This window comes from Gymnoscopelus microlampas (genome assembly GCF_963454915.1).
Source record: "Gymnoscopelus microlampas genome assembly, chromosome: 19".
Taxonomy (NCBI): domain Eukaryota; kingdom Metazoa; phylum Chordata; class Actinopteri; order Myctophiformes; family Myctophidae; genus Gymnoscopelus; species Gymnoscopelus microlampas.
In genome coordinates this window covers 9,777,922-9,793,678 of record NC_139956.1, presented here as the reverse complement: position 1 = coordinate 9,793,678, position 15,757 = coordinate 9,777,922, and the positions used below count along the sequence as shown (strand labels likewise).

The window sequence follows — 15,757 nt, the reverse complement described above, 5'->3', positions numbered from 1 at the left end:
TGAACTGAATGAACATGCCTCTTCAACAACTTGCATTTCCTAAATGCTCCCCAAGAGGGCGTGGTTTAATCATTTGTGTTGTGTTTTTTTTTTCTATCTATGTGTGCCACATTTGGTTCCATTCTAACTAGATCTAATCACCTTCACTGCAGACAACTGCCGGGAAGGGCTTACGTTAGGTTTTAGGGTGAGGTAAAGACAAGCGCTGCTGACCTTTACTGGAATGGGACTCCGTACTTGAGGGTGGAGAATTAAAGTGGATATCCCTCTAAGGCTAGGATCAACTTTTCCAATTGCAAACAGATGTCCCACATGTAGCAGGGCTTTCTGAAGCCTGATCCGTCCCTTCCCTCAACAGGCATGGTCTGTCATACATGTTAGGCGTTTCAACAATTTCTTTTGAAGTAGAACCTTTATAAATTCTTGTAAAAATGTAATTTGGAATTACAAGACGACAGTGTCTTAGAAACACGATACAAAACACATTTTAAGGAAACATGACTTACTGTCTCATGCCAACCACAGGTGTAGCACCTTACATCGCAAAGGTGTGATTTGATTCAGCATCTAACACAAGTACAAATAATTTGTCTACTTCCCATTTCTTAGATAGTGGTCACGCCATACACAGGCTAAATATTTAAAAAGTATCACACTAATGCAGATAGAAGACAGCACAAAGTTATCATTCTCTGCCAGCATTTCAACAGATAAGCAATAGTACAAAAATCTAGAGCCTTGACAGAGCAGAGTGTGCAGGGTCTGAAACCACTTACAGAATCCCAGCTTCACAGGACACACCCATTCAACCTCACATGACACATTCATGGTCAAGTTGAAACCAGGCAGACTATTCAAGTGCAAGTGGTGACGTATGCATAGATTACTGTATTCCCTCCTCCACCATTTCTCTGTCAGAGCAGCAACCTATCAGATCTAAATTCAAATGAAGAGCTCTCGCTACGGTCTCTTTCCACTGGCCCTAATGCAACAGGAATGAGAGAACGAAAGGATTACCCCAATGGGGGTTTCCATTTAGCAAGAGGTCACATTAAGGACTAGAAAGCTCAACTTCCCCTCTTTTGTTTTCAAATTCAACATTACTGCTGCTTACTTTTCTCTCCTGCTCTTGACCTTAGTCCTACTTCTCTGTCTTCTTTCCTCTCTATCTTATTGCCTTGGCACTGGTTCAATATGGTGGTGTTTACACCCCGCCCAGGAGGTGGGATGGGACTCTCTTCTGTTGCTAGGTCGGTTTCTACCCAGAAGACCAACCGTGAAAGGCCACACAATATAAAAACAAACTAGACTGTACAGACATACTGTACATAGCGTAGGCAACGAAAGGGATAGTAGGTCATATAGGCCACACACACTATACCGTATAATAATAACAGTACAGTACTTTTAGGCAAGGATGGAAATAAAAGAGGTAGAGAAAGAGCACTGTGACAACATTTTCAACATACATAAATTCTGTTTCCTTTCCTGAACATATTTCTTCTACTCCCTTAAATCTTATATATCTACTATCATATTGCACTCAATATCTTTTAGATACTTTCCTATAACCGACAAAGAACATCACCAGACAGAATAAAAGGAATGAGAGTAATGCAGATAGTTGAGACATTTGGCAAAAAATATGAAATGTTGCTATCAAGTAGTAGACTAATAGAATAATATCAAAACGATGTGGTTATCTTTTTTGTAATCTGTTGCAAGGATATATGATCTATGAGCTATACTGGTATTGCTCAATGACGATTAACAAAAAAAAACAAAAAAAAACATGGATGATCCACTCAGAAACAATCCAAAGATGAGTGAAACTGACGCCCGTCCTCTAAGATGGGGTTTATCTCCAAGGACTATGGGATGGGCATCCGACAGACTGTCTTTAGAACGATGTGTATCATCTGAGGAAGACGTAAAGAGTATCTCACAGGACAATGGGATGGGCAGTTTGGCAACATCCAACAGACGTTAGAATAAGGAGGCGATCCTGGCAGAAGGACGGATCATTGGACGGAACAGAGACACAGAGTGCATGAAGGGAGTAAGGTAGCAGGATGGGAGAATAACGCTTGCTGTCGTGCTCCCCGTTTTCTGCTTTCTTTTGCTTCATTACGAAAAGACGGTGCTGCGCTGGTTCGCTTCCCCAACCTTTTCGAAAAACATGAAGTCCTGCAGGGTGAAAACGAGAAAGAAATAGAAGAACAGGCATCAGAAAATGTTCTGCATTTTATTCCACAGATTAGTTCTAGGACAGGGGTCTTCAACGTTTTCAGGCCAAGGACCCCTTGGCTGAGAGCGAGATAAAGCAAGGACCCCCATTATGTATTGTATAGAATATTTTTTTTTTTCATAGATTTCATAGGCAGCTTCATAGACTTGTTTCACAGCACTATCATGTTGGATTCATGTTAATGTGTGTTTCCAGACATTTAACCATGCACTTAAACAATACTTAGTATACCTGACCTTCCACTCTGTACTTAGCCTGCTCTTTTCCCCCCCAATACTAAACCACTCTGCCAAAAATAGCAGATCTACAAGCGCACAACGCCTCGCAGCGCGTGGCGTTGTGTGCTTGTAGATCTGCTATTTTTGGCTAAAGTTCTCCTCAGAATAGGGATGCTCGGTTGAAGTGGTTAATGTAAAAATCACACAAAGATTTGACGGACCCCCTGTAGTAACTCTGAGGACCACCTAGGGGTCCCGGACCCCCTGTTGAAGACCTCTGATCTAGGATAAACAGGCCCAAACGGGGTACCCCATGGGTCTCTACTTGGTCCCCTCCTTTTTCACGCCAAATGTTCGCCTATTATGACATGGCCAGATTAGGGACGTTAAGGTTCATGTGGTTAAAAACAACACACGGACTTACAATGAGGAAGCAGGCTCCCATGAGCACGGCCTTCATTTTGACGTCCATGTCCAGAGGGAACTGGATGCCAAAGTTGTCAGTGTCTGTGAAGACCTCTTTCAGAAGGCCGCTCCACTGCTTGCTAATGCGACCAATGGGCTTGCCACCATCTTTCCCCTTTAACTGCAGAGGAAGCAGAAATACACACATTTTTCCCCAACAAAGTTGTCACCCACTATCATAGCACTGCAGTGTTATGCAAGTATGAAGAGACAGACAATAGCTCTTTTTGTTAGGGTCCAGAGGGAACAAGATTAGCTTTGTTTTATGTCATCTATTCAGACTGAGCAAGTTTGCAAAAGACAGTACATCATACAAAAAGGAGCTCATACCAACCAACACCATAGTCCTCACCTCAAAATTGACATCCCCACAGCAGTTGCAGGCGAAGCAAGGTCCTTCTAGCTTCATCAGGGTTTTCTTGTTGGCATCCTGGATGGAGAAGTGCGGCACACAGGGGTGCCAGTCCTGTTTTACATAGCCTATGGTGGTGCCCGGTGGTGCTTGCACCTCCATCTACAACACACACACACGCACACACACACACACACACACACACACACACACTGAGATCAAACAAGAGCACATAATACAAAGGGTGCATAATACGTCTGTCAACTATGGTAACAATGACCTTGACCGTTGACCTTGGGCGCAATACTCGTTCAAGCCATCTTGTTATTGAACCCCTGTATGAAGTTTCATCCAAATCAAACCCAAATGAAGGCGGCACATAACATAAACAAACGGTAAATTTGGGTGCCGCAGGGGTGAAGTTCCGTTGTCTTGGCCGGAGTTCCAACGAACACAACTGGCCATGTTTGCAGGTGGGAAGCAGGTAAGGGAGGGAGTAGTACTGGAAGTGATAATATAACGTGGGAGCCTAGACTACACGTATATGGATGTTTTTCTAATCAGTCATCAGTGAAGAAAATCGCTGTCCACACAACATAACTCTGATCAAGTACAGGCAGAAATGCATTGAACACGGGAGCACATCCCTGATCAGCAGCAGATCTCGCGTCTGCGTTAACTTCATGTAAAAACTACAACGTTCGAAAATGGGCAAAAATAGACCATGTCATCCAGCCCTCCATTCTGGATGGCAATGCTATGTGACCGAGTCTCCCAGCTACAGTGAAGAGGGAGATCAGCTATTCCGAAACCGTTGCATTCAAGGTTGTGTTTTATTGTTACATCGTGTGTACAGGTACATAAGAGTAAAACTTATTTTTGTTCAGCTTCCTTCAGACAATGCAGCTGAGCAGCATAGGCAATAATAATAATAATAATTAGGGATGTCCGATATTATCGGCCTCCCGATATTATCGGCCGATATTAGCATAAAAATTGATATCGGGAATATATCGGTATCGTTTTTTTTATAAATAAGTTACAGGAGTTCTTACTGTATATGGTGTGTGTGATATGAAATTTGAGCTTACCCTAATCACAATAATCCCCGCATATATCGGTATCGGTTGATATCGGTATCGGTAATTAAGAGTTGGACAATATCGGTATATCGGTTATCGGTAAAAAAGCCAATATCGGACAACCCTAATAATAATAGTAAAGAAAGAATATTTTAAAAAAGATAGGGAGATTGTGCAGCAGTCGCCTTTGCTCACCAGTGACGTTATAAACTTGTAATTAGTCCTAACAGTGCTAACCAAACATACACAACTCATATCGTTGTAGTTTCCAGGCGCAAGCAATAATGGGCATGCATGGATTGAGCTGTGACATCATCGTTTCTCCAATCTCTGTTTTACATGTCTACATGGTTCCACTGAAACAGATATTTTTGAAAATCTTAATAGTTTTTATCCGTTTACAAAAATCTGTTTTTGTGCATTTTGCAAAATATCCATGCTAGTGTGGACAGGGTTGGAGTGTTTTTCTAGACAGGTTACGCCCTCCCGGTGAAGCTCTTCACTGTCAAGTGAAAAGAAGCAGATAATAGTTACATGTGTATCGGAAGATACACCCACCCTAAGACCATCAGTAGGGGTCAGCAGTGACTGCACATGGGGGGATTGTCCTAATGACTAAATTGGGAGAGGAAAAAATAAGTGCACGTAAAGTTCTATATGACCATTCTAGCCATGTGTATAAAAGCAAAAATAGAGACATCCCAGAACACTAAAAGTTTCTAAAACTACTCTCCGTCCCTGACAAGGTGACTATAAATAGACATGAATTTACACACCGTGTCACATGGAGCAGCTTGGATGAGTGACAAGTGAACCAAAGTCTGTTTACTGGTGTCCTAGGAACTGCTGCCATCACATAGGTAACATGCTTCACATGACTCCTGTTGTAAGCTGGTAAATAACCATGAAATTCATTCAAGTCAGGGGAGAAGCTTGGGAATGTCCTGTGTTGTGGTCTGCCAACGGTGTAATTTAATAGAGACAACCAGACAGAGAAAGGACTCAGACATGAAGGGACGGAAGCCGGTCTGGCCAGTCCAGGTGACAGGTTGGACTGACAAAGAGCCATTCATAATCTAAACAAAACCCTGCCTGACGAGGTCACTACTGTAAACGAGACTCGGTGAGCAAGTATAGTACTCCAACATACTGTAACAGTAACACAAAGAAAGGTCTGATTGTAGTCATGAAATTATCAAGCACTTTAACCCTAGCATCTCTATTTTGGTCAAAAATGTTTTAAAATGCTCAAACTTTTCAGAAATAGCCGATCTACAAGCTCACAAAGCGACACGTTGTTCCAGATGGACGCCATTAACAAATAATGCTTTAGTCATCAGGGTTAGAAACTGTTAACAGGGTCATTATATTGCGGGTCCGACTCTGAACTATTGCGACGTTATCTTTGAACCTCACCTCAGCACCACAACAATCAAGTCAAATATTTGGACTCTGATATCTAGGAAGTGTTTGTCTAAGCATAACAGTAATGAATAGTCAGGGCAGGGTTGGCGCTGAATAAACAATTGAATAATACATTATTACTCTAGGCATGTTTAATTGATCTCTCACTCACTTTGTTACCTTTCTCTCTCTCACCCCCTACACACACATAGGGGTGGAACAATTAAATGATGATTAATCAAACATATCAAGTAACTGAAGGACCCAAGGGTGTGTTGTTCCATGTAGGAATTTGGTTGGACCAGCGGCTGGCCAGAAACTAAAATTCAAGGATCTCTGTGTGCCTGACTGTCTCTCTGGGTCCCTTGTATGCCCATACAGTATTTGGAGATCTCCTTATCTGTCAGTCTGTCTGTCTGTGCCCCTTTTATGGCCATATATGGAGATCCCTGATGTCAAAATGAAGCCATCATAGTACTGACAACTGGCCTCTAAGTACTATGATAATTCTGAACTAAGTACTCTGACAACGGATATTGCATAACTGGAAGGGCATGCATTCCCCACAAGCATCGTGCCCAACGAGAATAGTTTCCAACGGGTATCAGCTTAGTTATTGCCTTATTTGACCTTTCATGGCCTAAATTAATCACAGCCTACATCCCGATACACACCTCTTGCAGGCAGCAGGGGCACCAGCAGGAGACGCAGCGGAAGGGTCTTATGAGGCGGATGACCTCTCTGTCCATGTTATCCTTGATCTTCATGTCAAAGCTCCGCAGCGATCCGCAGCAGTTCCTGGTGCAGCAGTCGTTCTTCTCCTTGGCCTTGTAGATCTTCTGGCCCAAGCTGTTCTTGATCTCATACTGATTGTTCGTCTCAAAGCCGATGAACGCTGAAGAGGAGGGAGACAAGAAGGCATTCTCTATGATGAACTGACCACTGCTTTTACTGTGTTTTTTGTAAAGCCTGATCAATGCTTTACGTTTTTGAAACTTCTGTAATGACATGCAATGTTGGTGTGGGCAAGGATTGAACCTCTAGAGGTGTGTCTTTAGCAGGGCTTTCCAAACCGAACAAAGTTCTTAGAAGACAACATTATTTTATACTCCTCCTATACTCCCACTAGGCGAGCTATTGAAGCACTGTACGTATATAGCGTTGGAGTGTTTGGGGTCATCCCTATGTTCCCCGGGTTCTATGTTCCCCACTTACCTTAGGGTTATGATTATGGTTAGGGGGAACATAGAACCCGGAGAACATAGATACGCTCCCGAGTGTTTTACCACCTGGATCTCAACTGTTTTTCATCAATCCTGACGTGCTTTGACATGATTTGTCTCTGAGATTTTGCCATTTCTGGCGACAGACACAGTGGACAAAGTGAGTGCCATCTCTCTCCATTAATGAATTGCTTGACGTGTTAATAGTCGCTCAGAGAGGGATTATCCTCAGCCAACCTTTCTTCAAAACTGTCCATGGTTCGTTTCTGACAAGATTGCGGAAATAAAACAATATAAAAGGAAACTTAACTATTCATACATCGACTGTAGGTGCTGGGCTAAAAAGGCCCAACTTTAAAGAGGTAGAGCCCACACACCAAAAACGGTAAAAGATACTTCTTTTTTACAAAATGAATTTACAACGTTTCGATCCGTGTGGATCTTCAGGTCATTATTTTCGCCATCCAGCAATTCCAGCTGGCAGATTCGTCGCACTGGGAGGCAAACTGCAGCCGTGGAATACAGTCAATGAGAGCCAGGTGGACCAACTTATGAACAAAAACAATTTCTATAACGACTGCGACCTTTGTTAAATACTCGGTCCAGGAAAATAAAAGAAGACATATCACATTGTTTTCTGCTGTGTTGCTTTTCGAAGTGTAATCTAAAGAGCACGCAAAGTAGGTTTCTGTAAGTAAGTAGCACGAGACTTTTCATCATTGAAAGCGCAATCTGGCAACCCATCTGCAAATATTTGCGGAGCTCTGAATCTGTCTTGAGAGATTATTGCCGAGCCAGAAACGATACATGCCGCTGTTTAGATGGCTCAATAGAATTATACAGTGTGCACATCGAAAAACAAGTGATTACAAAACAACCTCTGATATGCCTTCTTTTATATTCCTGAACCGATTAACTGACAAAGGTCCCAATCGTTCGGAAATAGTGTTTGTTCACAAGTTTGTTCACCAAAATTCCGGATCCAGTTTTGCCTCCCATGTGTGTCTATCATTGCCTTGATAATGATGTTCCCCATTGTTAAGTCGCACCTGCTCTGATAATGGGGGTGGCACACAGTGGGGGTGACATACAATGGGGAACATCATTATAAGGAAGTCAACCGGTGTGCAGGCTCAAAAGACCTGAGGAAGATCCACACGGATCGAAACGTTGTCAATTTTGTCATAAAGAAGTATCTTTTACCGTCTTTGGTGTGCGGGCGACAACACGTCTGACCAATTAAATACGATGTTCAGTTAGCGGAGGTGTTCGGCCAGTTTGAAAATCTTTGAGGTGGAAGAACTACCGAATAGAACCTCAGAAACTCACTGCCGACGTTCTTATGACATAATTTTGTTCTTATTGACCGAAGCAGAAGAAAGTTTCTGTTACGTTGGAGTATGCTGCAGCCATGAAGCTATGAAGTGGGAGTGGGAGGAAAAAAGGAGACAGCGGAAGGAAATGAAATTGTAGGACGTGGAAACAAGGAAGTGGGAATGGTGGAGAAACCAAAAGGAAGGAAATGTATAAATAACTTAGGATGTCTGGTGGCAGAGGTCACTTTATCACTCTGATGCATTAACAAGAGGGTTAAAGGTGGGTGCAGTGACCACAGCCGCTATGGAGGAGAGCTGTAAGAGACCAAGAGAACAAGCTTTACCTTCTAGAAGCTCCACTTTTTGGTGGATCAATATCTGGTCGATCTAAAACACAAGAGAACGCTGTTACGTGAGTCAGGTGGCAAGAGAGACAAAACTGGTAAACAAACTAACCACAGATATGAAATCTAGAAACAAGACCCTGTACTTCCAGCCTACCTGTGTGAGGTACTCCAGCCCTGGCGGTACGCCAACAGCGACTGCTGGTGCGGACGGTGCAGAGGCCGGGGCAGGGGAGATGCCACCTGGGTGCCCTCCGTATTCGGGCTGCCCTCCATATTCGTGCTGCCCTCCATATTCGTGCCCTGGGACAGGGCCTGAGCCTACAGGTCCTGGCTGATACATTACAGGTTGGCCTGGTTGCGGCTGATAGCCCACATTGAAGCCTACCGGAGGAGCTGTTTGGTTGGGGTCGCCATACCCGCCCTGAGGAACCGGATAAGGGGCCATGGAGTAGCCTCCAGCCTGGGGCATATTCGGGTAGACTGAAGTAAAGACAAGAAATGACTTCAAAACATTGTCCACATACCCGCTGAGGATGAACGTCAACAACCCTCATTGAAAACATCTTTTAGAGTAAAGTTGACTATTTTCATAAAACTATTTCATGCACACTGCTCAACACAATGAATGCAAAGCCATTTTTAAGACAACCATGGTTTGACATTACAACACCACACCATCCCATCATCAAATAGTGTCACGCTAGTTGGTTGATGGACATTGTGTCATAACTTGACAACTGTTCATTATACAGATATTACATAACTATTACTATGTGAAAATATGATATGCTGTATATGGATATTGTGCAAGCAATACACTTTTCAAAAAGAAACATTTTGTAAATAACTTTTACGATTATTTTGTTGGTCCTCAGTTTTCAAGGGGCTGTTTGAGGGTTAAGGTTAGGTTAGGGTAAAGGCATACAGTGGTGATGGTTAAGATTAGGGTGTGTGTGTGTGTGTGTGTGTGTGTGTGTGTGTGTGTGTGTGTGTGTGTGTGTGTGTGTGTGTGTGTGTGTGTGTGTGTGTGTGTGTGTGTGTGTGTGTGTGTGTGTGTGTGTGTGTGTTCCTGTATCCATGCTTATGTACAAGGAACATCTGAAACATCGATTGCCTGGAAGCACCTCTGAAACTACTTGCTATTCATACCATGGCTGAACTGGCTAGCGAACATTACAGTGCAGAATGTCCCTGACTACAGTGAGGTACAATAGAAAGGTAACATAAAAGTTATACAATCAACAACATACACAACAGTGCACATGGCTATCAATTCCAACTGTTAGAACAGCAAGAAAACAACGTTAAATCTAATATATAACTCATAAATTATAAACTGAGGTGAGAAAACAAACAAACAGTTCTACAGGGGGAAAATATTTTACTTCCTAGATATTCTTATCTGTTCAGAACATGCCACAGTAGTCAGTAATGGGCCGGTTTGATAAATTACATGAGCTTTAGCTTGCAACATACTGGTTACACATTCTTATTTGCAGCAAAAGCCTGGGTGAGCAGTAACACGAACAAGAAGATAAATATAAATATACCACAATCTTATCGCAAGCAATTTGACATCAAAGAAAATTCAAGTCATGTTGTCAATGACTTGGTCATTTCAGATGCTAACTTGGCAGCATTAGCCTCGAGGTTTGACTTATTCTGTGTTCCTTACTTCTACAGCAGCCTATATTCTCTCTTTCTAACTCTTCCTGTAACTGCAAATGTTGAGCTTGCACAAAAAATAATTTCACCCACTACTTCACTCCCCGTAATCATGTGACAATAAAGTTGAGTTTGATTGATTCTGATTCAACCCTTCAGTGAACCTAAAACTAGGCTACTGTTTCCCATGCTGTCGTTTCAAAACTGTTTTGAAACGCTGAGGAAGGCCGACGTGCCGAAACGTGTCCGTTTCTCCAGATAGACTGTCTGCTGCGGCTGTTCACCTTAAAAAATAAATCAAGAATATAACTGAAGAGAGTGCGGATGTTCCTTTATTATATGTATTATCACGAATCTGCACCCAGTTAATCCCAAGAGACTACTTCTCAAGATCCCCTTGAGTAGAGCACGCCTTCTCCTGACGGTAGTATCCGGGTAGGAGAGTTGTCTTCATTGTATCTTGACTACCGGCAGTATGTATGTGTATCTTCACTTTCCACAGACCAAATATGTGTTTGTCACATGTGGATAGGACAGAACAACAATGGTCTCTAACATCTGCTAACCTACTTTGGAGGTCATTTGACCATTTAGTAATGACAGAATGCAGCCAATAAAATCTCACTGGCGCTTCCACGTCAAGACTATGAGCACTCTCAGGTGGTTAGCCTAGCCTACAGTTTGGAAGTTCAATGAACAGAATGGAAACTTTTCTAAATGCAGCCAAAATGTTCAAATGAGGACTATGTGGGTGTCTCTCAAGTAATAATAATAACAACAAAATCATATTTTATCATTTGTCATGTTTATTTGTTGGAAAAAGAATAAATACTTTAATTACAAAAAAAAATAAAAAAATAAAAATAAATATTAAAAAGCAGAGGACACTGAGGTAGCTTGTCTGCTCCCCAATGGAAGTTTATTCCACAATTGCGGAGCTCTTAAGGCAAATGCCCTATTGCCCTTTGTCATAAGCCTTGTACTAGGGACAAAAGCAACAGCTTGTCTGCAGATCTGAGATTATAAGTAGGGATGTAACGGGTGAAAATGTCAGAAACATAAGAAGGGGCAAGGGCAAAGCCGTTCAGTGATTTAAAAGCAAACAACACGATTTTAAAATAGGTTCTGAGTACCACGGGTAACCTAATCAGTGCAATGTGTCGAGAATAGGGGAAATGTGTTCCCCTATTCCCGAAATCTGGGGAAATATTTTCTAGTTCCTGTAAGAACCCTTGCTGCTGTATTTTGTACAAGATGAAGACAGTTGACAGATTTATTGGGCAAGTCCGGCAAATGGTGATCTAGGTTTATTGGTGACAAAATCATGGTGGAGAGTTTTTTGTGCATCACTGAATGAAAGAAATGATCTGATCTAGGCAACACTCCTGATTTGACCGATAGCTGACTTGGTGATATTGCTCAGGTCCCAGATTTCTGGCCTTGTGGGTGCACGAGGTGTGCTGCATTTGCTCAAAGTTCAACCCATGTTAAACGACACAAGCGGTCATGTTTTTGCCACTACCAAATAACGTGTGAGTAACATTCCATGAACCTCCTCCACCCTCAGCATTCCTAACTCCTACAAATTTTAACTAGCACTCATGCATGGTCAGGCAGGGGAATGTCAAACTAAAATTTAGAGGGAAATAACAGATTATTGCCCACACAAAATAGAAGAGCATTATGGACAAGATGATACATTGAGAAGGTTCATCTAAGTTTACGGTCAAAGGTTTACTGGAATTCCTTTCATATTTCATTACTTTAGGAAGGGGAGGGGGTCCTCCAACGGCTTCAAGGCAGGACTAGGCAGGGAACAGTACAGGTCATTCAGGTATTCATTCACTATATAATGACTATCATTTGTGGGTGACTTTATAAATGAAAATGGAAAGTGGAAACTTTTGGTGAAAGAAATTATCACAGAACCTGTACTTAGGTAATATAATCTGTCAATTATGTGAATTATGAATTCTGTGAGTATAACATTAAGCTCATCATCGCAGAGATGAATATCCTCATTCTTCAGCATTTCCTTGGCTGAATTGTGGATGTGCATGTGATTTCATAATGTTTTGTTTTTTTATTGCATATAATCTGGTTAAATACTTTTAACTGAAACCTATTTGCTATGTGATATATTAAACCTGCCCATTTTTCTCATGAGATTCTCATAAACTGCACACCGGCACAATTTACTGGGTGGTAACTTAATGCTTACAAGTCAGATTTAAATAGTCTAGAAGGGGTATTGCTGTTAAAACACATCCATCAACAAGTTTTAACCCTTCAAGAAGATAGGATATTCTGTATATGAATGTAGCCAGTAGATTAATAGAGGAAATTGGTGCCTTTAATAAGAGTTCTATCTATTATTTATTAAATCTAATAGCTGTACCATGTATTTAGTAGTTGCTTACCAGGGGCAGACATGGTGAAGTTGGGTGGAACTTTTCAGCAAAACAAATGGAAAAGAGGTCACACTTCCTCCCTTGTTCCCTCCAATGGTCCAACTCCCCACCAGCTCTCTATGGAAACCTAGAGGAATGAGAGGAGGAGCCTTGTGAAAAGCAGAGAAGCAACAAATAAGAGCAATAATAAAACAGCAAAAGAACCAGTCATTTACAGCAGCAAGAATTATAGGCCAACACACCCGTTGCAATAAGATACTCAAAGAATAAACTACACTTTGGTCCCCATAAAACCATAAACGTTTACACATTTATCAACCAACTAATCTATTCAAGTCAAATAAGTCCATAAGTCCGGTTTGTCTTGTTATAGACCTGTAGCTTAAGTATGACACAACTACCTTACACACTGTAAGAGTGAGTGTGAGCACATACTATGCCGACACTCACTCTAGTGTGTATTCTTAAATGTTCATGTTTGATGTGGAAAGTGGGTGTGGTGTGGTGGGTAGCCTTTCCCTGGTATTATTCCACTTGCACTTATAATTTTTAATCCACTTTCCTGCACATGCAAACTACAATCAAGAGTCAGACAAGAATGATATAAAATATAAAAAATAAGAAGTTTAGAAAAACACCATTCTGGACGTTTAGACACGCATGCAGCCTTAAATAACATAACAAGTAAAATAACCGTATCAAAATAACTACATTTCAACGGATTCAGAAGGAATATTGTTTACAAGCACATTTCCTGCCCGTGGTTAATGTGTAGAAAGGACACATGGCGGATTAAAAGCTTACCCCTGACGTGGTTTGTCTCAATTTGTTAAGTTGATCAGGAAAAAATAATCTTTTGAATTCGTCAATCGTCACTGTCGATCGAAACGCACATTCATGTAAAACGTTGTTTTTGTCTGCAGCGGTTCTTGTCATTCGATCCTCCCAGCTAAGATTTTACATTTTTTTTTGTTTTTTTTCTCAAGATATCTCCACCCCCATGCCCCCCACGAGCACCACCCACAACCAACCATCATCACATGACGTCAATATAGCTTCCGCATTAATGAATGTCACCAACAAGCAACCCACTTTAATTAAGGTTAATTGAGAAGATTTTTTTTTAAACGATGGAAATCCCAGTCCCTTTGCCCCGAGGCAGTTAGTGAGTTCTCTCTAACGCCCTGTCGGACGCGCTGCTATTCTCATAGACCGAAGATTCCACTACCGTGGGAGGTCTCCAACTTTACTAAAAATAAACACAACTATTTCGCTACTCACCGAAACAAAGGCAGTTTAGTGTTGTTGAAAGTCTATTCTCCAGGGTGGGAAGCCTCTCAGCACCCCACCACCTTCTCTGTATAATACACTTTTTGGGCAGAAATTAAAAAATAAAATATGTCCGCTAGATGGAAATTAGTGTATTTACTCCACTGCGCCCTCTACAGATCTGGTCGATATAAATAATCATTGACCAGATCTGTAGCAGTTTTTCCATGGCATTTACCCTTCGTTTTCCTTTCTAAATTAAACGTTGTAGGAACCGCGCAGCGTAAAGAAATATTAAGAAAACTAAAGATGTTTCTATTCAGTAGTAGTGCACACTGCGAGGCACTGAAGAGTGACACAAGCACAGCAGTGTGAATTCAGCGTACAGTTTATTGTCGTGATTTCAACCCTTCTGTCATTGTGTAGGCTCGCCTGTGGTTTGACCAGAGCATGGTTCTTCTGAGTGTGACCCAATGTAACCGCTAGAGGGCGACGGTTACTAAATAATTACCGCCAATTATATTCTGTTAAGTGTCCTGTGTAAATCCGAATCAAATTGAAGGAAACCAAACTCCAGTTCAAAGTAACCACTCTACAAGATGATTTCACCAAGGCCTGCAACTGCAAGGCAGTCCTTTAAGCTCAGTAGATGCATATTTCCCAGTCTGAGATTATATGCCATTCATGCACAGCACAACAGCATCTACAATATGAACAAAATAAACAGATGAAAGATTCACAAGGCCTTCTTCAGCTAAAACAAAAACCTAAGGCCTATGCTGCTAGAACATAAGCTAAACAAATAGTAACCTTCAGTTTGTGGACAGAGTGGAAGAGCAAAATGCTTGTTGAGCAGGCATAATGGCCAGGGGGATTATGCTGGCCCTTCCTCTGTTTGTTCTGAACATAGTCCTGGAAAAGTAGCCTATGTGATTTGAAAGCAGGTGTAGAGGTTGTGTTGCTTCTAGGTCTGAGCACTGCTGAGTTTAGTCCCCTGAATGGGTAAGGATGCTTACACAACCCCCTTACATGGACACGACTACACTTATACACACTTATGGACACATCAAATTGACATTTGTATGTATTATTGTGGACTGAAAATGAAGCAACGTGCTCCTAAGTACTTTAGTGTTTGATTATTTATGTTTTAGCTTAGTTTAGTCCTGTTTGCCTGTTTTATTGCTCAATATCCGTGGGGCTGACCTATATACATTTCACTGCATTTTAGAAAATACTACTTTTTTAAAATTGTATGTAACGAATAAAGGTTGATTGATTGATTGATTGATTGATTGATTGATTGATTGATTGAAGGATGGCTCCTATGGTGCACTGTGTGGTTATAGTAGGCGGCGCATTGCGTGTCACTCCCTGTTTCTCTCTTCCTGTTTCCTGTCATTCTACTATGTAGGCTACTATCCAATAAAGGTAGAAAAGCCCCAAAAAATCATAAAAAAGGATGGCTGGAGTAGGAGCAACATCTAAACACCTCTACTGGATCTACTCTCTGTAGACACTTTTAGGATGTGTAGGGCTGCACAGTTAACCACTTTATTGGAGTTCCGTCGGGGTCTATAGTTGGTCTATACTACCATTTCCCCCTCTACAGAACACCAAATATCTTATTCTACAACCTTACAGCGTTGTGAGCTTTTAGATCTACTCGTTTCTGCGAATGTTTGCTCCAGAATAGGGACACTATGGGTCATCTTCTTAAAATAATGACCTTTCAGAAAACAGAAAAAACGGAACCA

The 15,757-nt window shown here is 41.6% G+C and overlaps 1 protein-coding gene across 3 annotated transcripts; it reads right to left on the bottom strand.

The window, feature by feature from the left end:
• Positions 1-408: 408 nt before the first annotated feature.
• LOC311035460 (phospholipid scramblase 2-like) lies at positions 409-13,686 on the bottom strand. 3 transcript variants are annotated; one of them, XM_084043682.1, is made up of 8 exons: positions 13,536-13,686; positions 12,741-12,880; positions 8,810-9,135; positions 8,653-8,695; positions 6,444-6,664; positions 3,284-3,445; positions 2,891-3,052; positions 409-2,187 (listed from the first exon to the last, which is right to left on the bottom strand). In XM_084043682.1, exons 2-8 carry the CDS (start codon positions 12,751-12,753, stop codon positions 2,128-2,130), a joined length of 987 nt encoding a protein of 328 aa, XP_083899808.1. In that variant the 5' UTR covers positions 12,754-12,880; positions 13,536-13,686; the 3' UTR covers positions 409-2,127. The 3 variants fall into 3 exon arrangements, with proteins under 3 accessions (XP_083899808.1, XP_083899807.1, XP_083899809.1); XM_084043681.1 differs by having other exon boundaries at positions 12,741-12,858; XM_084043683.1 differs by lacking the exon at positions 13,536-13,686 and adding an exon at positions 12,974-13,102 and having other exon boundaries at positions 12,741-12,858.
• Between the last annotated feature and the right edge of the window lie 2,071 nt (positions 13,687-15,757).